Genomic DNA, 23,055 nt, shown 5'->3' with positions numbered 1-23,055 from the left:
TATTCTGATTAACTGCTACTGGAAAATGTGCAGTACAATGGTTAATTAATGGTCATTTATTCTGTTGTGCTCTTTCTCAAAAGTTCTCACTTTACTTTGCAAAAAACCTGCAGGTCACATTAGGCTTCTCTTAATCATTCCCTCTCTTTATTTATTCAACGATTCCCTCTGACTCACCCTTCACTGACTCATCATATGCAATATTCATAGAATGAATACTTTTCAAAGAAGAACTCCTGTCAAGGCTTTGATATTTCCCCACCTTCACTACAGTGCAGTTTGACTTTCTGGTTGTGTTGGTTGACTTTCTTTCATGCTACACCTTCAACTAATACATGAATCTACTTTTCAGTCCGTCTTCCTTTGTCTGCTGCCACTGATGGCTTCCCACTACTGCGTAAATTCAATTAGTTAATAAACTAAAATGACAGTGATTTGTAAATGTAAGGTTCATGGCCTCTAAGCACCAGAAATGTTTCATCAGAAGAGCATTAAGTTGCATTCACAGTTGGGAACAAAAGCAGGAGGAAAAAAAATGGTGCATTTAGAAATGGCAGTTAAAACATTTGCCAATATGCATTCAAACCAGATTTGTACATTTATGCTGTGCACCTTACACTAATAAAGCATGATTTTTGGCTCACAAAAATAATTTCTTTTGTGTTTTACATCTTTAATAATCTTCATTAACTTCATTAACTAACTATTAATTTATCTATTCATTTTATCCTCACCACTATGAATCTTTGTTTGTTACCTGAATTATAGAAATAAACTCTGATTTTAGAGAAAGAAAATGTGTTCACTAAGCACATATCAAGTGGGTTTAACTAATTGCTTTCTTGTTTAGTAACAATTTAGTGGTTGTTCCACATTTCAAGAGCTTTAGTATTTTAAACTGTATTGGGACACCTGCTGGATTACAGTCCTGTAGGATCAACAGCCGTGAGCTGAAACACCAAAATGCTCAAAAAGAGAATGTGATTATTCTCAGACTTACATACACTAAGCCTTACTTCTGATCAGCGTTTGCATGGCAGGGGACTGCATAAGGTGAATAACCACAGCTAATGTTATTACAAGGCTTTAAATATCAGCAGGCTGACGTAGCCAGTGTTGAAAAGACTTCCATACACAACACTGGAACACTCTGTATCCACTGGGTAGAGAAGTTCATCAGAGTTCATGAAAGAATTCCAAAAGTCAACGAATACCTAGTGACTTCTAGAATACCTAACCCTTTCTCACATTGCAACCTTTTCCATCAAACTGTGTACAGTGGTTTACACTGCCAAGTCATCAGAGGATATGAGGAAAGGTGGATAATTGACAATATTGAAAAGTGTGACCTGAAAGTCCAAATGTAGTGTACTCATTTCCTTTTACATTTTGTCCCATGATATAAAAAAGTAATTGTTATTTTTCAGCTCATCATGATTAGTATTCAATACTACATTTGTTCCCATGAGGACCAAACACCCACAATGCTACAGATGACAAACTACATCCAATTCATATCCTTTCACTTTCCTGTTGTAACACTGATAGTATCAATTAAAAACTAACTGCAACCTGGACACAGTATTCCATAATGAAACTGGCTCGACCCCACCAACCATTTTACCATAATGACTTCAGACACCTGAGACACCAGCACTGTTAGTCTGACATGTCAGGCTCTGTCAGAGATTGAGCATCTGAAAGACAACCACACAGTACCTGGCCAAAAGACAGCGACTTAACCAGCTGGGCAATGTGGTTCTCCTTCAGCTCATTGTAGATGTAGCCCAATTCCTCATGGTGGCAGAGGAATTTCTGGACGTAGGGAACCACCTTATGGAAGAGAGCCTGTAAGGGTTGGCATGGTCTGTAGTTCTCTGTCAGGGCCTCCGTAGTGACGCACTGTGAGAGCGTCTTCACCTCGCAGATCTTCAGAAACAGGTCCCTGTCACTCTCGTTGAATGCCACCTGTTTCTCGCCCATCATCCTCTTCCCTGGCAACACAGTCACAAAGGTCCATCAAGCCCCATCTGTATTTCAAAACTTTCCAAGACATGCCACCTGTCCAACTGCTTGCAAAGGGCACAACACGTTCACACAATAAACAAGGCCCAAAAGTACCCAATTCAACCATCATTTTATAAAGTGGCTTCTTTAATTTTGAAGTCTCTCAAGACTGAACATCTTGCTGTGTGTGCTGAGGACAGCTGCAGAGGTCAGCAATGCTACTGTAAATGGGTCATATCTGTATCAATAGTAGCTTTCATTGTACACAAAAACTGGGCCAATCAAAAACATACATTAAACCTGTATAATCTAAAAAATAAAACTGACGCAAAAGTGAAAAGTTCTTGAGCTTTTAGTCTTAAGCTTAGTGTTCCTGAATATGGGGTTACCTGGGTTGAAGTTAGACTTGTGCAATGGTCCCTTGGCAGCTTTTGGTAGGTTGAGCAAACAAACTTCTCTGTATGGTTTGAAGATGTTCTCCAGGTTCTTGTCGTCAGGAATTAGTGGCCGCAGAGACAAAGTTACCCAGCGGTTATCCATAGTGGGGAACACCTTCTTGTCAGTCAGCATAGCTGAAAAAATATAAACAATTCCTTTTTATTTCAGATACATATGTACATGTAAAAATCAATATCTTCATATAAATCTATTTTTTTTAAAGTTTTTTTTTTTTTTTAAGTATATATCCCAGGCTAAAGAGATACTTCCATCCAAATATAAACACATTTAGATTAATTACAAAATTAGCTTCCCGGTAACTGCATAAACATGATTCCAAAACAGGAATAATATGTTTGCGTCATTGCAAGAGTGTTACCAGAAACTCACTCTTGAGAGATATGCAATAGTTGTGTATCAGCTGAGCATCTTGTTCCTGCTCTCCAGACTGGGTTTTGCATTTTTCAGCTAATATGGAGAGAAAACAAATTTCACCTTCACAAGAATTTTAAAGGTTTTCAAGTTACAATCTTATCTTGAGCTTTGTTAGACAGTGAAGGGAAATGAAAAAGATGAACACTAAACCACAGTAATTAAATGGCCATTCCCACCTAGCTTTGCGTAAATGGCATTGACATCCTGTAGCAGTGCGGTATTGGGAAGAGACGATGAGGCACAAATGAGCTCCAGCAGGTCAACATACTGCTTCATAGATGGGTGTGGGTCCACACCCAAAATCTGCAAAGAAAACATACAGATCTTCAGACATGGGTGTGGACAGAGCTCATTGTTCTACTTTAGCAGTTTCCCTGAATGCCCACGAATGCAGGATAAGTGATAACAGAGAACAATAAAAACAATGGTATCACTCTGAAATAGAAAATGGGGTGCACCTTGAGGAAGAAATCCTTCATGTACTCCAACTGGCTGTAGAAGGGGGCCAGAAGCTTGGGCTCCTGAACCTCACCGCCTGACTTGCGGACGAGATCCTTATACCTCATGAACATCCCTGTGGGGTCACTCCAGCACACCTCCTTCAGCATGTAGAACCTCCCGGAACACCACTGCTCTTTTCTGCAATGCAAGGCCCAGCCGTTAAGAGATGTCCCACATTCTGACACTTACCCTAAAACACGGGAACTGGCAACTCCGCTGCTATCATTACGAGGACCAATGCTATGCAAGCACTTTCGAATGGTCTAGAAAGCTTTTTCAACTGCCATAGCTCCTTACCATATTTATATAGAGGTTTGCATGAGGATTCAGACCCGAGCAAAGCTCTCACATTCCAGAGTTTGCAATCTGGATACTTTCTAAATAGGAACAAAGATTTCTGATGTACACAAACTACTCCACAAATGGACTGGTTTTTTTAAAATACATATTTAATTAGTAACGGTTTTATTTAATTATAAATAAAAATGGAGATGTCTAGACTGTGTACATATTCAGACCCTTTGCTATGGCAAAATTAGCAAATAATAATGCAATTCCAATTATTAATTGAATGGCCCCTGTGCCTATTTCCTAATAACTGCTTCTGAAAACGTATGCCCTCCTCCTGATCTGTGTATTTCTACAGCTTTAGACTTTGTGGACAGCTTTGTGGACAGCTCTGTGGATCAGATACATTCATTTCAATTTAAAAGTGCAAAGACATAAAGCTTTGAAGCACCAAAATATGAAAACTCTGCAAGGGTCCGAAACTTTTATTAGCAACAGCCATTAAAAAAAGATTAGCTTTTCTAAACTTCAATTCTACATTTCACTTAATCTGGATGTTATACCAAGTAGACAAAAATGTGAAAATTAGAACCACGTTAGGCCCTATGGATGCCCACTTCCCCAATTACTCTTGAACGGTCGATCGGTGGTTCTGCAGACCTTTCAAACTCAATGAAGACAGCCGCAGTCTGCTGGAACAGATCCTTCAGCTTCACCGGACTGCAATCTCTGTACAGGTAGTTGTAGACGTTGTGCACATGCTCCACGGTGGTGATGAAGTCCTTCCTGTCTTCTGTCGGGGGGCAGCTCTCTGACGCTTCTGTGCACCACGATTTCAAATGTGCAATCATCTCTTCCACAGTGATGGAGTGCTTCATTCCTGTCCGTGCACGGCATCAAAGGGAGATTAGAAGCTGCCTGGCGTAAGCTTGCTTAACATTTTTGCACCGAATAAATTCAAAGGGAATCCAAGGTTTCACTTCAGTGAAACTCTGGATTCCCTAAATTCAGTTCAGCAAAAGCTCTTGTCTGTCAGTTACAACCAATAAACCCTCCCTCTTCCCCATTCCAGTGATAAATTATTAAGCATGATGACTCCAAATGCTTTCCCTTACAGAAAAAAGTGGCTGCTTGACCACTTGCACTGAAACTTCTTACCCACAGTGTTGGAGAATTCGCTGGGGTCCATCTTGACATAACTGACATGGATTCCCAGCTGCTTGTAGAGTTCAGGAGAGTACAGGTGCACAGCACTGGGACGCAAGTACTCCACAGAGCTCTTGTCAAAATTCCCAGGCTCTATCCTCTCGGCGGGAACCCACGGGAGACTGGTCAGGAAGTGGAAGAATGACGATTTGGATATAAGATTCCGTCCCTCGCCGCCAAGCACCTGAGCATTCACGTACTGAGAATACCTGTCTCTGCAAAGAGAAAGAAAAACAGAGAATAACTGTGCCGCGCATTGACTTTCAGCAGTTTCACTATTGTTAATCGTGAACAGCATCAGCATCTTTAAGTAGGGAGATTTAGTTTTAAATACCTCCAATCGCACAGCAGTGTATTGCATACATGGATGTACAAAAAACAACTGGAGGCAGACATGTCCCACATCATTAATGAATTTTAATAAGGGATGCCGGATGGCGCATAATGCCCCGGGAACTGGTGTAACTGCCATCTTGCCAGAATTGGAAGCGTAACATGCCCAGTGTGGCCAAAGTGAAGCATCATGGTATAGCAGTGCACTGGCTATTATGTGCCAGTGCACTGCGGGGGTGCGCGTCTTAAATTGTGAGCCGGAGCTGCCAGAACAGGGCAAGCCTGTGACCCGCTCTACGAAATCACAGGCAGACAAATTAATTTAAGTAAACTGAATGTAAGCAAGAAACTGTTTTGACAAGTAGGATTTTCGCACAACTGCAGCATGTTAATATTGTTTTATGAAGAAATTCCCTGTGACACTGGTTTTATACTACGCTGACCGCACATCAATGAATGCAAAATTCAATTCAAATAAAGCTCCCCACATTTTCCTAAGAGAAGCACTCGTGCAACTCAGAGCACATAGCCATTTACACAACTTTCTGACTGAAAAAAAAAAAAAATTGGTTATCGTTGTAAAAGCTCCAGTAATTTATAATTGGGGAACTGTTCATATTTACAGATCAATAGCATTAATAAATACTGTATAATAAAAACGATCTTACTACATCAGCAAAATGCAAGATGAAGCATTAAATGTTTCTTCCATTTACACTATAATGATGCTTAACAATGATATATAGAACACAAAAAACACAGCCTAAGCAATTCTTGCATAGTTCATGATTGGGAAATTGTTCACATTTACAGATGAATAGCACTGTTAAACATAGTAGGTGGATAATAAAGGCAATTGTATTACATTATCAAAACGGGAGGTTAACACATAAATCAGAGAATTTATGTTGTTGCATAACAAAGATGTATGGGACAAGCCAACGTCAAAAGTTTCAACACAGCTAAGGCTCTGCTCCAGAATAAGTACAGTTAAATGCCCTATATACCCCAGTGTCACGCAAGTGAGCGTACTGAGCAAGCATCACAGCAGGGAAAGCCGGAGGGGGCACATGTAATGATGGAGGGAAGCATCTATTCAGAGAAAGGCTTGAGTGATATCCAGAACATCTCATCAACAGGGGCACAATACTAAATCGGCTCATTTGACTCCCTTCAATGCAACTGATGACATGGAGCTTGTGAGTGACTGTGTGTAGAGTATGGACCACTCCTAAAGAATAAACACAAACAATTCTCCTTCATTATCCTCAAGTCAATCCTTCGAAAATAATGCTGTCCAAGGCTACAGTTTGCTCCTGTGTAATAAAACATGTATGTGAATACCCTCAAATTAAATCTTGCAGAATGCTGTATCACTGTCCAAATACAGGCTGCACTGAATGTGGTACTTTCAGGGACAAATCTACGCCAAGATGTCTTAAGACGGCTCTGAATTTTACCTGGGGTGGGGGGTTGAGTGTTCTGTGCTTTATAACCGGTGTATTCCATTTCTAAACTTACCCAGTGACCCAGTTTTGGTCCAACAACTTCAGCAGCTCCAGCCTCTGCTCCCGTTTGAGCTGGTCAGGGAGCTGATCAGCAGTGACAAGCGAGCGGAATTCCTCGCACTCGTGATCCTCCACCACGTACAGGCCGTCCGCAGGGCGGGGCCACCGCGCGCAGTCCGCGGCCCAAGGGCTGGAGGCCTGGCGGGGAGAGCGGGAAGCGAGAGGCTCAGGGGGACGGACATTAGTCGCTCTGCTGCCTGAGGAACACGTGCACGCCTCCTCACGCAGTCCCAAACACACCAAAACATAGCGAGGGGTAGAGAGCCCAGACTCAAGGAGCCCAGTTCAAAAACGCGGTGCGGATATCATTCAAGGAACCCTGAAACGAATGTAATGTCTGATGGAATGCGCAGTAACCTCAGATATTTCTGCATCTTGTACAGCAGACAGGTTTAGCCTGCGGGTGAACTGCCTGGAGCAGGGGGCTGTCTATGAGCTGAAGAGGACATCGAAGGTACGGTCAGAGTAGCAACATTCACCCGATTCATGCACACACACGCATACACGCACGCACACACGCACGCATACAGATTGTTTTGAATTCCTTTCTACTGATGCAAGTCCAAGTTCATCACAATCACAGGAAAGCTCTTGTCAAAACAGAGAACATTTTGTGTCCGATTCTTCGAAGATCTTTATCACTTTCCCCTCAGGGAAAAAACTGTGATAAATCACATTTACTTAGCAAACCAAGAAGTGCCCAAGAGGGAGAGAATATCCCTGGTTACACATAGGGCTGATCACCTACAGTGTACTGTGAGTCAGCAAAGCAGATCTGGTTTCTGTAAGTCACTTTCACAATGGATTATCTGTAGTATCCACATCAAGTACAGTTAATGCTTGCTTCGTGACAGGCTTACAGTGTCTATGCAACCAGTCAATATTGTGCAATTACACTCATCTTTACTTCTCCTTTTATAGGGCCTAAAAATGCCCAGTCAACAGCTTCACTCTCCCTATAGCATCTGTAATACAGGATTCAGAAGCCATATGAAAGGGAACCCTAGTCTGTTTGGATTATTTTCTAGTATAGCTAAGATTAGCCTGTGATTTGAGCGGCCATTGCCACGGGCGTAACATGATACGGTTCTTAAAACCTACACAGCAAGTACAATAGTAAGGCGAGAAACTGCAACGCTTTGTTGAGTCAAAAAGAGTCCAGAATTCTGAATGGTGCATGTTATTTTTAAATATTAAATTTCACTGAGAACTCATTTTACTGACTGGGCTTCAGTGACACTCTCTCCCCTGGAGGAGGGGGGGGGGGTTACAGGAGGTACCCAAAGGTCCCTAGCAGGAAGCTCTCTCCAGAGCCCAGCCCCTCAACCTTCATTAAAGCTCACTGTGGAGATGAAGCCTTAGCGGGCTACTGCATCTCCATCCCCACCCCCCACCCTGTGCCAGAGCTCCGCTAAGAACAAAAGAGCCAAACCGCTTGTTAGCATGCTTAATTGAACTGCCGTGTCCAGCACAAGAGAGCAGGGCGTTATGTAACGCTCGGCTGACCCACGCTCATCTTCCACCGTCCCGGACAGGCTGGCGCCTTCTCGCTCTCGAGCTCCCGCTCACGCTCACGCACGAGAAGCTCATCCACAGCTCTTTCTCTTTTAATTACCAGCCCTGGCGTTTTGCCGTTCACCAGAGACTGGGCGTGCATGACCGCGGCTACTGTGCGGACACGTGCTTGCGTCCCTTACCAGCTGTTCCGATGACATGGTGCGCTTCTCCTTTTTGAAGATGAGCAGGTCCTGCACTCCCAGGGCACTGAAGAACTCTCTCCAGCCCTGCGGGTCTCGGTGGGCTTTCAGATAGCAGGGGTCCAGCAGCACCCACTCCACACCTGCGACACACGGGATGGCCAGGAGACCCGGCCTGCTGAGGACACCTCTATTCTCCAGTACCAGGTCAACCATGCTAACACACTTTTCACACCACCCTTACATAACGCCCTGCATTCCTCCAAATTTCACGCTTTCTTTCTTTTTAATAGCAGGATGGAGGCTCTTGGGAGAAAAACCCTATCAGAAGTGAGGGACAACAATAAGCGTTTGTTTTCTAAAGGGCAATTGGGACAGGATGAAGGTTTCAGTAGGGAAAGTGACGCATGCCAGAGCCATTTAGACAAGTCACATGCATTTTTAACATATCTCAGAACACAAAGTGTCTCACACTTTTCTTTTTCAATTTACACATGTCTGTAGGACACATTTACACATGTCTCATAAACCATACGAAAATAGCAAAGCAAGTCCCTGCAAAATCAAAGGTGGGAGAATGAATAAAGATGCATTTGATCTGCTATTCAAGTGCCTCTATCTTGTTTTCAGGGCAAAAAAATAATCTCAGTTTACCTGGGAGCTTCTTAGGCAGGTCGATGTTGCCATAGTCCTTTGAAAACTGCACTTTGCTCTGACTGGGGCAGAGGAAACCTTTGTTGGTCAACACAGGAATTGCGGTGTTTAAGGTGTTGTAGTCCTGGTCACGAGAGTTCTGCTTGATGAACACCACATAGCTGATAATGATGTCATTTGGCCTCCTCTGTGGAAATACACATGTAATATGTTCAGGTATGACATATCAAATTAAGGTACATTTTCACATTTAGCACTCACTCTTATCCTAATCCTAATTTACACAGATTATGTGTATACATACAGTCCATTTATAGAGCTGGATATTCACTGAAGAAATTCATGTCAAGTACCTCACTCAAGGGTGCAACAGCAGTGCCCCACCTGAGAATAAAACCTACAGCCTTGCAGTTACAAGCCCGATTCCCTAACCATTTGGTCCGCCCCTCAACTGAACTCACACCACTTAGTATAACAAATGTCTTCACAGTTATGTTGTAACATTCAGCGCACAAGTGTGCAGGAGAAGGCTGATTAAGGACATAAGGGCAGTGATCAACCCACAAGTAGTCACTGGGACAAAACAGCGCAGGTCACAGCCCTCTTCGTTCGTCCCTATTAATGACCATAAACCCTGAGTAGTCACCTTCCAGTCTCCACTCTTCAGAGCAGGGTAGATGTGGTTGTGGAGGACTTCCTGTGGCTCCAGCTGGTGAACCTCCAGCCTCTTGAGTAGTTCCCTCACTTGAGAGTTCCCCAGGGGGTCCAGACACTCCAGCAGTCCGGGGGCCACGATGCTTAGGTCTTTGTACAGTGCCTCTATGCCTGGGAGTCAGACAAGGCAAAGGAGGTGAACAGCAGTAACCCTCTTCCCTCTCCCAGTATACACCTGCTGTGTCACCATTCTGCTGTTTAATTTAGAAGAACTCTGCTTTTAGTTAAAAGACAGCGCAAGTTAACTTTATGGAGCCAAGTCGCCAGTTATTTTCTATTCATCAATCAAATAATTTTCCACAGCTTTCTTAATGGTAGCAGACAAGGATTTACTCTCAATCCTCTTGAAGCTATGATCATAACTGCATGAAAGAAGGTTAATCACTGTGCAGATGCACAGAGTGAACAGAGGCGGTACGTAGAGCCGAAAGTGTTATTACTACTACAAACAACTTTGCTTTCATTAATAATGCAAAAATTCGCACAATGCAATAGATCATAGTCTGAAAATGAATTATTAATCTTAACTGCCAAAAACACTTTGCCATCTTCATGTGAAAGAGGATGATGCAAGGGAGTGACTTGTTCCATAACCACTCCCGTGGATTTAGCCATTATTAGCATGAAGCTCGCTGATGGCCCCATAAATAAAGTAAAGCATTCATAGTGGAGACAAGCTATAGCAGGACCATCTGCTTGCAAAGAAAAGAGAAATGCTTTGTGTCACCCAGACAAGTGCTTTCATGTTCCAGCCTTATAGGGGCATAAGAATGCACAATGTGTAATGAAACGGTGTGAAATCATTCAATTTACTGCGTCTTGTTTGATTTTGAAGGATCCGCAGCAAATCCTGACAAGTCACCACATGCATTGGTAAATCACTGCATGAAGAGCTACTTCCTATTGGCCGTGCATAGTTTATTTGGATTACTGTCCAGCTGTGCCCGTTTTGTCCACAGAAGCTGGAGTAGTTTGAAATAGCCTCCACAGAACTCCATCTCATCAATGCCTTTCACAAATGCAGCTAAAAATTCATGTCAACCTTCACCAACCTACTCATGTCGAGACTAAAGAAATAAAGCACCTTGTCACCCCTTTCTAGTCTTAAGTCATCTATTTGAGACCTGTGCCTTCTGGTGCTATTTCTAGCATTTCTATATATCTAGTCTCAAAGTACTGTTTAATTTGACTACAACCCATGCAGTCTGTCTGCAAAAGCAGTACATTAAGTGTGCTAATCTGAGAAAATGTCTGCGCAAAATTAAGTGGAGGTCTGCGGAGTGAAAAGAAGTAGCAGCTTGACATCGCATCAGAGGAGACCATGTGATTGTCTGTGCTCTAACACATTTACAGATTTGGCAACAGCAATGAGCACAAACACACACAAATTCGCCATTACAAATGAGGAGAAAACAGGAGTGAAATCTTTTAAAAATGAAGTTGCACAGTAAATGGGAGTAGCAGTGGAACCTGGAAGAAAGCTCTTAAACAAACCGTAAACATACCCGATTGTGACTTATTTTCATCTAAAAGTGGGAAGAAGATGCCCCCTTCGCTCAGGGCCACCTTGCGACCATCAGCCAAGGGGATGATGGGAATGTCTTTGAGTGCCTTCAAAATGGTGTCCGCCTCACTGTACTCCTGCTCTAGGGCACGGAAGTTACACACCAGCAGCTTGGCCACCTTCTTCAGACAGGAGTCTACAGAACACAACAATGCAGCCAGTAATTAGCACAAGGGACTAATCAACACATTTGCAGCAAGAAGTATAATTTAATTAGAAAATTTTCATTTTCCTACCCAGAAGCTGTGAAGCTATATTCATGTGCATGTGTATTACTTTTTTGTCTGAAAAATCATGACATCACCATGACACATGGCAGCGACACCAAATTCCATTAAAAATATGTTCTAAGAGCTTTTCAGTTCAGACCTTTGTCCACAACCAAAGATCCCATTCAATTTATCTTCAATGACATTAATGTCACAATTGATAGGCTCAGGTTTGATTGTGCTCACAATCACCATACTCCACCATTTCCTTCCTTGGTCACATAAGGAGGATGAAAACCGCACACTACCTGAGAGGTTGCCATCACTGTCGATGAGTTCCTTAGCCATGGCGCAGGTGACAACTGCCACATCTGCCGCCCTCAGCCGGTGTACCCCGAGAGCAGACACCAGAGAGGGGGGCAGGGCAGACTGCAGGGCGGGGTGCAGGTAGGACAGGTTCAGGTGTCTGTGGAGATGTTCCGGCCCAATCACTTCCTGGATGAGCGGGTCCTGTGACACGGCGATCTGCGAGGGCAGCTTGTACTCCACGCTGCCATCTGCAAAGGGACAGGTCCGCAAGTGAACGTGCTGACGAGTGGTGAAAATGTTTTCAAGTATCCCATGAGGCACGGGACTTGTGTGGAGTGCTACTTTCTGGCAGGCTCACCTTCACGCTCCTTGGTGGGAAGGCAAGCTTTGCCTTTGAGTAGCTGTATGATCTGGCCAGCCACTGGGTTAAAGAAGTCCAGGATCTCATCAGGAAGTGGGATGAACTGCAGGAAGTGGCAAAGCCCTTGCAGACCAGAGAATTCTGGATGTTCCTGGAGCCAAGCAGAGAGAGCAAACCCCTTGATCAAATAACACTGTAGATTTCTTGCATCTTTAATTTATAAATGGTGCTCTACCTGCAGAAATGACTTCTGGAATGTATAATAAAATATAATGTTGGCATGGCATCCTTTTCATAGTGGCTAATGGAACACAACATAAAAGTCAATTGAAGCCCAATCTGAACATTATTTTAAACTGGAAGTGTGGTACTGTGGTATAATCCTGCCATATGCTATGCATGAAAACAAGGGCACTTGAGTCTTTTTCCTCTCACTCCAAATTTCAGGATCACTTGTTTTTTTTCAATTTTGTTTTTACTAAGGCGTCTGTCATAAATATTTCCTTTTGAATAACAGGAGGCTTAACATTTTCTACCTCTCAAATATTATTAACCTTTTTTTGGAAAACATTTCCTGTTTCCAATGTCATTAAGGCTTTTATTATTTTCTATCAAGGCATACAGACATTTCCACTTTCATAAAATTATATTTTTTGAAGAATTTTTGATTACACCAAAATATTAAGAGTTGAAAATGTCAGCTAATAACACAACAAATGATTAAACCTGAAATAAAAAAGTTCCTGTCACAGTTGTGCAAAATTTTAAAAAGTAGTACATTATATGTTGATTTGCCTTTTGTTTCTTTGCACTTTTCTTTATGCATGAAGAGGGTAAAAGTCCATTGCATTCTTTGAACTGCCTTCACCTTTCATATTGTCACTTACTGCAAATGTGTCCATGGCGTGCAGGAAGAGCTGGGGGATTTCTGATCGAAGCCATTGGTTCCAGTAGCTGTCCCGGTCCACGTCTTCTCTGGATGAGGGGATGTCAAAGTCACCTTCAGGGGAAGCACAACAGCCACATCAGTGCTTAGGCACCTCCTAACAGCCTGCCTTCAATCTGCTTTGATGACATATATTTAATACAAAATACAAGCATGTGGTCAAGCGCTGTCCGATTGTTTTGGCGATTGACTTGGAGTCAAGTGAAGATCTTAACCTTGGATGATGAAGCGAAATCCAAAGCTCCGGAGAGGGAGGAAAGCAAAGACTGGCTGCTTCTCAGGCTGAATGTTCATCTCAGAGGTAGAGTCTGTGAGCTTGAAGGCCAGGGCCAGCTCAGTGGACTCCACTCCCTCTTTAATCTGGAGAGGAAGCAAGTTCACATTCTCAAAAATGACATCCGCATTGACAAACAGCACTGGAAATGGCCCTTTTTCATGCAGGAATACAAGTCAAGAAGAACAAACACAATGTGACATGGCAGCACAACAAACCTCCCCTGATCCTGATCTTAAATTGTTTAAGAGAGGTATGACCAGAGGTGTAGTGTAAGAGCTGATGCTAATTGGACACAGCCATTTTACTCCTCTGGGGAGATTCAAGAAAATGTTAAGAAGAAGAGGGGGAAAAACACCGAAAAATCTTATCGGTTACTTAGAAATTTAACTCAACCTCAAGTCTACTTTTGTGTGCTTCTGCAGTGCCTGATAATGCTTGGAGCGGAGGAAATTAATTCACTATACCTTGTTAATAAGGCAGTTTTCATAAAGTTTAAATGAGATCAGGGTAAAAAGGGGCCTTTGTTCTGACGGATGCTAGCAGTGGAACACTTACATAACCCAAAAACAAACCTGGCAAAAAAACTAGAAAAGAATCCAGCTGGTTTAAATAAAATATGTTCTTTCTACAGGCACAACTGCTTGTCAGTTTGGAGGAGATTAAATGCTTATGAATTGGGGAAGAGAGGATAGGGATCAACTCAAGGCACAAATCTTTTCATCGGGACAATTTCAGGAATTTGCTTGTGCTTTCAAAGATAAAAATAAAATGCTCTAAGTATTCATTTTATAAAATAAAATATTCATTACTTGTATGCAAACAGTATTTTAAGTGAGGGGAGAAATGTGAATGCATATTTACAAAGGAGGGATTAAAGATTCACTACCCAGGACCACTACTTTCCAGTTTCAATGCTCAGGACACACATAGATACTATGTCAGTGTAAAAAAAAAAAAAAAGGGAAAAAAGAAAAAGCACCATCAGGAGATTATTCTCAGGCAGACCTAAGGAGATGGAGCAAGAGAGAGAGAGAGAACAGAGGGATGAGAGGAGGAGAGCCAGAGAATGAGTGGAAACTTGCCATCCTGGGGCTGAGCATGCGCTTGACCACCAGCCAGCGCTCCACGCCATCAGTGTGCTGCACCTCCAGGATGTTGTGGCTCAGGTCCCGGCGAGTCATCGACACCTGCCGCTTATCGTTCTGATGCACAGAGAGACCGGGGGGCTGGTCACTAACACAGTTCTGGTGACAGACTGAGCAAAGTGTCAGGGCCTTTCCCCAGCATTGCTCTGAAGCAGCGAGGGGTGGAGGGACACGCTCACCTGGTTGACGATGGTGATGGAGCGCAGGCGGTGCAGGAACAGCAGCAGAGAGGGGTGCACGTCATGGAACAGGTTCCTCGTCTGGTAGCTCTCCGACCGAAGGGGCAGGGATATCTTTGTGCTCCAGCTGCAGACAGGCGGGAGAGGTGAGCGTCTGCTGCGCACACATGGAGCTGGTAACCAAAATCATTTTGCACTCCAGGATCCCTGACGATTGAGAGCCAGTGCTAGCAATGACCACAGTCCTCAGCTCACCTGTGCTGCTTGAGCTCCAGCAGGTCTGTGCACACAGGCCTCTCTTCCTCCAGCCAGTGTGGCAGAATGTAGCCCATGGGCCCGCTGTTCTTGTCAAAGCAGATGTGGAAGCCATTGGAATTAATTTCAGGACAGTCTGTCACTTTGAACACAGACTTAAAGCCAATGCCCTTCTGTCCTGTAAATAGGAATAAAACGTATTGTCAATCGGGCATTTTAAAGATGTTCAGAAAGACAATGGCCATACAATGTGCAAGATTAGAAATATAATTCAACATAAAAAGCTCACTGCGTGAATATGTCAGGTGGAATTGGTGCTGACGGACAATTATCTCCCTATACCAGATTCCCTTTTCTTAACAAACTAAATAATACTCATATGTGCACATGTCTGTAAAATTAAATTTACTGTTTTTTAGGGACCTCTGACTTTACCGATCATTAAAGCAATACTTCTGGTGTTTTTAAAAAAAAGCTAAATCTTCTGTGAGAGCATGCACTTTAAAAAAAAAAAAAAAAAAAAAAAAAAAAAAAAAAAACTTTTTTTTTTTTTACTAAACTTCAGATTTTTATTGTTTAATTAGACCATCATTTATTCCCTCTGTTTCACGTTTTAAATAGTTGAAAATGAAAAATTCCAGCAATATATCATGCAGTACATAGCCCTGTACATCAGACATATTTCACAACTGCACTTTGGGAAATGTGTAGCTGTAAATGTACAGTATTGAACTGCTAGACCCTTTCAGGCAGGCAAACTAGTCAGCAAAAAAGTGGAATACATGCTGACATCCAGTAACTCAATCTGACTCTCCTTGAAGAGCATACAGCTTTTATTGTCACCTGCATACAGTCATGTGCTAGGGAACTTCAAAGGCCTGGGAGCTGACAAACGGAGAAGATTATGATGTAGTCACTTGACAATGAAAGCAATTCTCATGCGAGTATGTAATGGAATCTTTTCCTACCTTCTGACAACCCAAATTATCAAGGGAACATAAAAGTGAGTGAAAATAATTCTCAGTGGATTTGTGCGCCATTTTGGGACAGCTCATTTCCTATTTGCCTTATCTACTGCTATCGGGAGCTTTTTAAACCTATTTGAAAAAAAGGCAACCTGTTCAGCTGTTATGTGGTACTCCAAATAAATTCTCTGCCTCCACTTGAAGGGAGGTGTGAATGTTGATAATGGACAAATCACAGAACGGTGAACCGAGGGTCTATCAAGAATGATGAAGCAGCCCGACCATTACACCAGTCTAGTAGGGTGAATGAGCATAACATGATGTCACTGTGTTTCATAATAATCAGGAACTGTAATGAATGTAACTGTTAGTGCTCCTGCAATCTGTAAAGCACGAAATGGCGAGGCAAAGGGCACACTTTACCTATGTAGCCATATTTGTGCTTTCCCTTGGTACTGCGGCCTACGTCACAGATGGCTCGGATATTCTTCTCCTCAAAGCCACTCTCGTTATTCAGGATGGTGATGCAGTCCTTCTCCAACACAAAGGCCAGAGCTGGCTGCACATCCCCAGCCAAAGGATAGCTGTTGTCATCAGCATTCTAAACATAGCGTGGGACAAACAACGTCGGAGCATGTATTATTAGAACTGTCAACTGAAGGCCATCTTAACTCCAACCAGCTTTGAGTCATTTTACTTCTCAGCATTTTATAAGCATCCAGCAGCCAATCAAGCCTTTTAATTCTTTACATTAATGTTTATATTAAAGTGGCAGGTGACTCACCTGGATAAGCTCCAACACAAAGTGGGTGTCCTTGCTGTAGAGCTCAGCAGACAGACGCTCCAGACTCCTTCCAAGTCGCTCCTGGTGAACCTTCATCAACTTCTGACCTTCTTCATTTAGCTCAACACCAATGCCAAATTCGCTTTTCCTACAATGAACACAAACCATAAAACAGTACTTCAAGCAACTGAAAGCAAAAGGACAAAAATGTATTATGGCCGTATGGTCAACTTCAAGAAAAACAGTAAGTTCTGTGATTCAAACAGTCACACATGAAACATTGAAGGTAAAATGGCAATTTCAGAAAGAAAGATGTTCTGAATACTGCTACAGTGCATCTCCCATAGTTCTCTCAGGACAACATTAAAGCAGCAGTGAGAGTTCTTTGTCCGAATTAAATCAATACTAATTGCCCAACTAGCTTAACCTTTCCATCAATTTTGTTCCCAGCAGTCAGTCTCCCCTCCTCTGGAACCCTCGGAACACAATTCGCTATCAACTGTCACTTAATGTCATCACCCCTGATGATGAATCATCTGTATTTGACTGGTATGCGATTGGTTTATTTTTACTGGGGAAAGCTGGAGGAGAGGACATTGCTGGCTTCATCCAGGTAATTTATGTGGCTGTTATCACATACAACAGGGAAGACACTTTGCCAATACAAAACCCTGATGAGTTGGGAGGAGGGAGTGCAGACCTGATATCATTGATGACAGCTCTGCACTTGCTCAGTCTGTCCTCTGCCTCGTTCGCAGTGGGCTCCGCCCCATCCGGACCCTCCTTCTGCAGCTGCTCTCCCCTCACGTCCTTGCTGTCATCATCCGCCATCTCGCCATCAACACAGCCTTCAGCATTCCGCACAAGTTCAAATTTCTGTCCTTCATCATCTGCGTGAACATTACCCAAATTGCATGATCACACAATAATTCACGTGAACAATAAATGGAATGTACACACACCATCAGTGTTAACATTCTCCAGAGTGCATGGTCACACAGCTTTGACAGTCTAAACTTAATGTACACTGGATGTGCTTCTCACATGCCACTGTCTTCTCACTTAACACTGGCAGGAACCTCACCATCTTGGTCGGTAAAACTCAGGGATGACGTTTCAGAATTGAAGTCAGGTTCGGGCCTGGACTCCTCAAGGAGGTCTTCGTCCAGGTCCACTGCAGACGACCTGCTGCTCATGGACATGGAGTCTGCTGACTGGGGCTGTAGACGGGAGGAGACACTGGCTAAAGCTGGATATTTAGAGCTGCCTGACACAGCCACTACACAAACAATGCAATACACAGATTTCCTATCCAAATCAGATGGTCAGATCTTGGTTTGTATATTTTCAGTGCCCATTAGCTTGGTGAAGAGAGTCTGTGACGGTACCTCACTGTCAAAGTTCACATCATGCTTTTTGTTCTTGATCACATAACAACAAAACTGAAAAAGTTCATTTCATTCTCTTTGTTCAGATCAGAACAAATTATACTCTCCTTCGCTGCAGGCTCCATAGATTTGTTTCTGAATAAACTGATGCCAGAAGATTCATGTTTTCAGTTTATTTAGACAGAGAAAGAAAAATGTAAGGAGAAACTGATTTAGAAACGAACAGCTGGTGTCAGCAGTTCAGTTTCAATTTGGAACAAAGGGGTGACAGATGATGCATTTTCTTGGCAAATACACTCAATTCGTGACAGAGGCTGCTTAACCCTCAGGTGCTCCCGCATACCTTCTTGATCAGCGATGGAACCGCAGGCAGCTTTGGCGGGCTCAGCTTGGTCTGGAAGTCCTTCACCCACTCTGTCATGCCCAACAGCAGGCCCAGATGGTGGAGTTGGTTTAAGTAGCGGGTGTCCGACTTTGCCGTTTGCAGAAGGACAGCCTTAGATTTGGCCTGCCCCAGCACTCTGGAGAGGGGCTCCAGGAACACCTGGAATAAAGGATGACAACACACATGTGCACAAAAAGCATTTAGCCATCATTCTGCTACAAATCAGCAAGCCATGTGAGCAGTCAAATTAATGGACTCCATGTGGATACAAGTTCAACATGAAGATGTTGCCCAACACTGCAGTACAGATTAAATCGAAGATAGGAAAACCAAACAATCACGATTTTCTGTTGAGATGCTGACATAAAACTAAAGGAAAAAAACTTGTGCTGAAAAACAAAAACTACCAGAAGAAAACACTGTGAAGAGAGTAATGGCTGAACAGTAAACAGAGCCGCTGGAATCACTCAGGAACTGACAGGAACAGATCCACTTGTCAATATACCAGCTGCTTTCATATGAAACCCACCTGTGACCAATACAACACCACCAAATCAAAGGCTGACCCCATCACTGCATGTAGCACAGAAATGAAATAGTAGGTCCACTGCATACCTGCTGTAAAAAGGCTTTGCAAATCCGTGCTGGTATTCTGATCAGACAGTCAAGGATGAACTTTGCCACCCTGGTATAACGCGCTGGATCTTCAGTCACTGATAGATCTAATGAGAAACATTTAAACATTTATATGTATTAATAGGGGGTTATAAACAAAATAAAAAATGATTTGTTATGAGGTACTATGAGCAAATATATATGTTGATTTTGACAATTAATATTAATAACAAATAATATACAATGCGATCCATTCACTCAAAGAATTCTAGGAATTTGTATATCAAGTCATTTACCAGTATCAAAACATCAATTCTTAACTTGAGCAAGGCCTTTAAGAAAACTTTTTAAGCTGACCTGACAATAACCATGCAGAAATTAATCCAAAATTAATAATCACCTCTATAGTTCATTACAATTATAATATTACTCAGAATGTGAAAAGCAATGAAATTTACAAAAAAGCTTTCCTCCAAGCCCACCTTCTTGAGTGACAGCTGGTGCCAGTGAGCTCTCCATGTGATTGGCCAGCAGAGCTGCTGGAGCGTTGGCTATCCCATCAGCCACCACAATGGAGACCAAGTGCCCTGCGGTACCGACAGGGTCCAAATCCTGCGCTGCCTCTGAGAACAGCTTATCATTGCTGGAAGTGCTGATCCTTAGCAACACACCAGGCCTTACCTCCAGTGCGGCAAGGTCTGACTGAGCACCTGGAATAGACACAGCCACATACTTTCCTCAAGAAAGGAAATGGAAAAGGGGATTACAATATTCATTTCCTGTAGCCATTCAATTAAAAAACTGCCAATACCTACACAAGTTTTATCTAGCTTATCCATACTGACAATATATAAAGCATTATTTATATATGTACAGTATGTAGATGTATAGTATTGATGAAACAATTTCACAAAGCCTCAACCTTAGCAACAGCACTACATTTCCATCTTCAAATACGAGTACAAGCAAGAATATTTAATTTACTATATACTAATAATGCAACCAGTTACACAAATTAAATATATTTATGTTATGTTTGTCCGTGTGTGTGTATGTGAGTGTGTGCATATGCGCGTATGCTTGTGGATTTGCACTCATAGTGTAATGAATTCATGACTTCACATAGATGGAAATAAATTGGCTGTTACATTTCTTAAAACAAAGATTTGTCAGCCAGTGTAACCAAAATTTACATTTTGTGCACCCAGAAAGTTATTCCTTGTTTTAGGTCACCTAGTTAGCATTTTGCACATAAACTACATCTTATTACAAAATATTGTTCATGATACAATGAAAAGAAAGGAGTATGTATGTTTGGAGTTTGGCACTTTGGTCTCAATGCTAATTTATTTTCTAGTTAAACAGGGAGGAGTGAGTTCAGAATATGCCGAGATCTCTGTGCCTGGCTGTTATATATATATATATAAGAGAGTCATCTCTTACCACAGTGCCTCTCCATGAAGTCTTTCAATGGGCCGTGCTGGCGTTCGAACACCAACTCCCACTCAGCCCACTCAGCGAGGTCCTCCAGCAGAGGAGCAGACACCAAGCTGGCCACGGCATCTTCACGAGTCACTGGCCCCAGCAGGCCAACCTTCTCATCCACAGAGCCCCTGAGACCCCGGGAAAATGAGAAACCAGAGGAAAGTGCAATGCGTTAACACTGCAGAGCACAGGTGCCCATATCCTATTGTACAGTGAATGGATTTGCTGGCTCAAAGATATGGGGAGTTTCATTTAAATGTTACATCCGTGAGGTGCAGAGGTTATACAAACAAGTGGGAAACCCAGGATGCAGGTAAAAATGAGCAGGTACTCATCCTGCTTCAGCTTCAGAAAATACCCATCTTTAATATGCTCAGAAAGGTAGACTAAATAAGACTGAATGGTTCCTGCTATGAAAATAAATCTAATAAATCGGACAATACCCCCGGCTAGTGATGAATGCTTCCATACTGTGTATCTAACATTTGTATAGAGGACAGACCCACAAACACCTGACAATTGGGGATATTCACCTGGAGTCTTTGACGAACAGTGGAGACTCGTAGCGTACCAGGCTGGTGCTGAAGGGGGCATTCAGCTGCTTCTGCCGCACGACATGGCCCACAAGGGTGGAGAGGGCACCAAAGCCCAGCTCCCGACTGTCCCTAATCCTGTAGTGACTCCGCAAGGCAGATTCAATGAAGGGGACCTACCAAACCAAAATGACAAGGAATGGTCACGATTGGCTCATATCACACGAAGTTAATTTCTCCTCCCCTCTGACATTATGATCGGCTTGCGTCAGAACAGGCTAGAAATTCCACAGTGGGACTGGGACAGTTTGACTAAGCCTGACGTCATTTTTCCACTCACTCTGTCTTGGCCCTCGACCCCGCACTGTTTGATGAACTCAAACACATCCTGCCGACTGGGCCTGAAGCCACAGGCCTGGGAGTCCTGACTGCCCAGAGCGAGAGTGCCCCCTCCAGCTTCCTGCAGGATCTGCAAACAAAGAGACCAGATCAGCACACCCACACGACCTTAGCCCTCCGTTATTTTTCATTTATTCTTACGTATTTTACATACATTTTCTCCATTAAATACATGTAAATATTTACTCAAAGAAGACTCAAGAATTATACATACAAAAGAAGAAAAATGAATATATTTTAGTGAGACAAGGTCAGACAGGATGAAACGTGTAAGAAATGAAGAGTGCTGGAGCAAGGTTCTTACCGGACTGATTCCTGGTTTCACCAGGAACTCCAAGAAGTTCCCCTGCTCCAGCTGGCTGAACTGGCTGACCCGGAAGTGCTCAGACACCTTCTTCTCCAGTCCGGACATGTAGGGCAGGGAGAGCACGCCAATAACGCTGGCCATGCTGTCCTGGAGGTACTGCTTTACAGCAGCTAAGGCATGAAAAGACAATCGCTCATTCACTTCAGTTACTACTGGTCTCGTTACATTTCTTTTACCGAAACAGGCCAAAATGTTCAATGGAAGACATGTTCTGTCCTGTAACATATAATATATATTCAAATTCAAACAGTACAGCATGTACTGCCGCATTTCATCTAGTTGACTGTTTTAGGAAATACCTCCTCTATTGCTACAAGAGGCAGACTAAGGTGCAAAGGGAGTCCAGACACATCCAGGTTTTTAAAAGCCCTATTCACCTGTTCATTTGATCAGCTAATAATGAACTGTTTCAGTCGAGATAAAGTCCAGAACATTTAAGGAGAACATAAAGTCTATGGGGAAGGTCCAATTCCCACAACTAATCTGTAAATGCCCCTGTGGGTGTTTGTGTGGATGTGCCTCTATTACAGCAGGCCATGTTACATTACATTACACTTATTTGGCAGACGCTTTTAACCATAGCGACGCACAATAAGTGCATACCATTTACTTACCAGGCCCACAAAAGAACATACTTCCACATACAATAATTCTGCCTTAATTTGTTAGGACACCAGGAAGGAAATCAATAAATCCCCTCTTGAACATGTTTCCAATATGGCAACTTGAATAGTACACATACCCTCACTGGGGGGCGGTGCGGTGCATTTTTGCTCCCCTTTATTTTTTTCCTGGGTTGGCTTGTGAGCTTTTTCCTTTGCCACCAAGTCCTGAGGTACCTCCAGAGAACCACCACAGATGGCTAACTGGAACAGGGCGGTGGCCAGCCGGTCCCCTGTCACACGTGTTAGGAACTCCCGAACATGCTGGAGGTGACACAAAGGAGCAGGGAAACTATAAAAATAACATTTAACATGCAGTATACATGACTTAATAAATCACAGACATCAGAAAGGCGCGGCAGTATGTAGAAAGTCAATGGCTGGCT

At 42.9% G+C, this 23,055-nt stretch overlaps 1 protein-coding gene across 4 annotated transcripts in view; it reads right to left on the bottom strand.

Annotated features, from left to right (window-relative positions):
* wu:fj29h11 (protein NO VEIN) overlaps positions 1-23,055 on the bottom strand; it is a 45,299-nt gene that overhangs the window by 10,694 nt on the left and 11,550 nt on the right. For all 4 annotated transcript variants that reach the window (XM_035403393.1, XM_035403392.1, XM_035403395.1 and 1 more), the window contains 31 exons: positions 22,750-22,933; positions 21,945-22,117; positions 21,582-21,710; positions 21,242-21,417; positions 20,667-20,836; positions 19,706-19,933; positions 19,224-19,330; positions 18,567-18,767; positions 17,920-18,055; positions 17,536-17,725; positions 16,836-16,983; positions 16,475-16,652; positions 15,087-15,264; positions 14,832-14,958; positions 14,590-14,709; positions 13,446-13,590; positions 13,172-13,284; positions 12,282-12,435; positions 11,923-12,171; positions 11,347-11,541; positions 9,774-9,952; positions 9,128-9,314; positions 8,474-8,616; positions 6,730-6,914; positions 4,828-5,090; positions 4,330-4,549; positions 3,339-3,519; positions 3,057-3,183; positions 2,836-2,913; positions 2,397-2,579; positions 1,720-1,994 (listed from right to left, as the gene is read on the bottom strand). In XM_035403393.1, coding sequence (XP_035259284.1) covers positions 1,720-1,994; positions 2,397-2,579; positions 2,836-2,913; positions 3,057-3,183; positions 3,339-3,519; positions 4,330-4,549; positions 4,828-5,090; positions 6,730-6,914; positions 8,474-8,616; positions 9,128-9,314; positions 9,774-9,952; positions 11,347-11,541; positions 11,923-12,171; positions 12,282-12,435; positions 13,172-13,284; positions 13,446-13,590; positions 14,590-14,709; positions 14,832-14,958; positions 15,087-15,264; positions 16,475-16,652; positions 16,836-16,983; positions 17,536-17,725; positions 17,920-18,055; positions 18,567-18,767; positions 19,224-19,330; positions 19,706-19,933; positions 20,667-20,836; positions 21,242-21,417; positions 21,582-21,710; positions 21,945-22,117; positions 22,750-22,933 — 5,322 coding nt within the window. The remainder of the gene's footprint in view (positions 1-1,719; positions 1,995-2,396; positions 2,580-2,835; positions 2,914-3,056; positions 3,184-3,338; positions 3,520-4,329; positions 4,550-4,827; positions 5,091-6,729; positions 6,915-8,473; positions 8,617-9,127; positions 9,315-9,773; positions 9,953-11,346; positions 11,542-11,922; positions 12,172-12,281; positions 12,436-13,171; positions 13,285-13,445; positions 13,591-14,589; positions 14,710-14,831; positions 14,959-15,086; positions 15,265-16,474; positions 16,653-16,835; positions 16,984-17,535; positions 17,726-17,919; positions 18,056-18,566; positions 18,768-19,223; positions 19,331-19,705; positions 19,934-20,666; positions 20,837-21,241; positions 21,418-21,581; positions 21,711-21,944; positions 22,118-22,749; positions 22,934-23,055) is intronic.

The sequence above is a fragment of the Anguilla anguilla genome, chromosome 2 (assembly GCF_013347855.1).
Source record: "Anguilla anguilla isolate fAngAng1 chromosome 2, fAngAng1.pri, whole genome shotgun sequence".
Taxonomy (NCBI): Eukaryota; Metazoa; Chordata; class Actinopteri; order Anguilliformes; family Anguillidae; genus Anguilla; species Anguilla anguilla.
The sequence above is the reverse complement of the archived record's forward strand: the minus strand, read 5'-3'. Positions and strand labels throughout refer to the sequence as shown.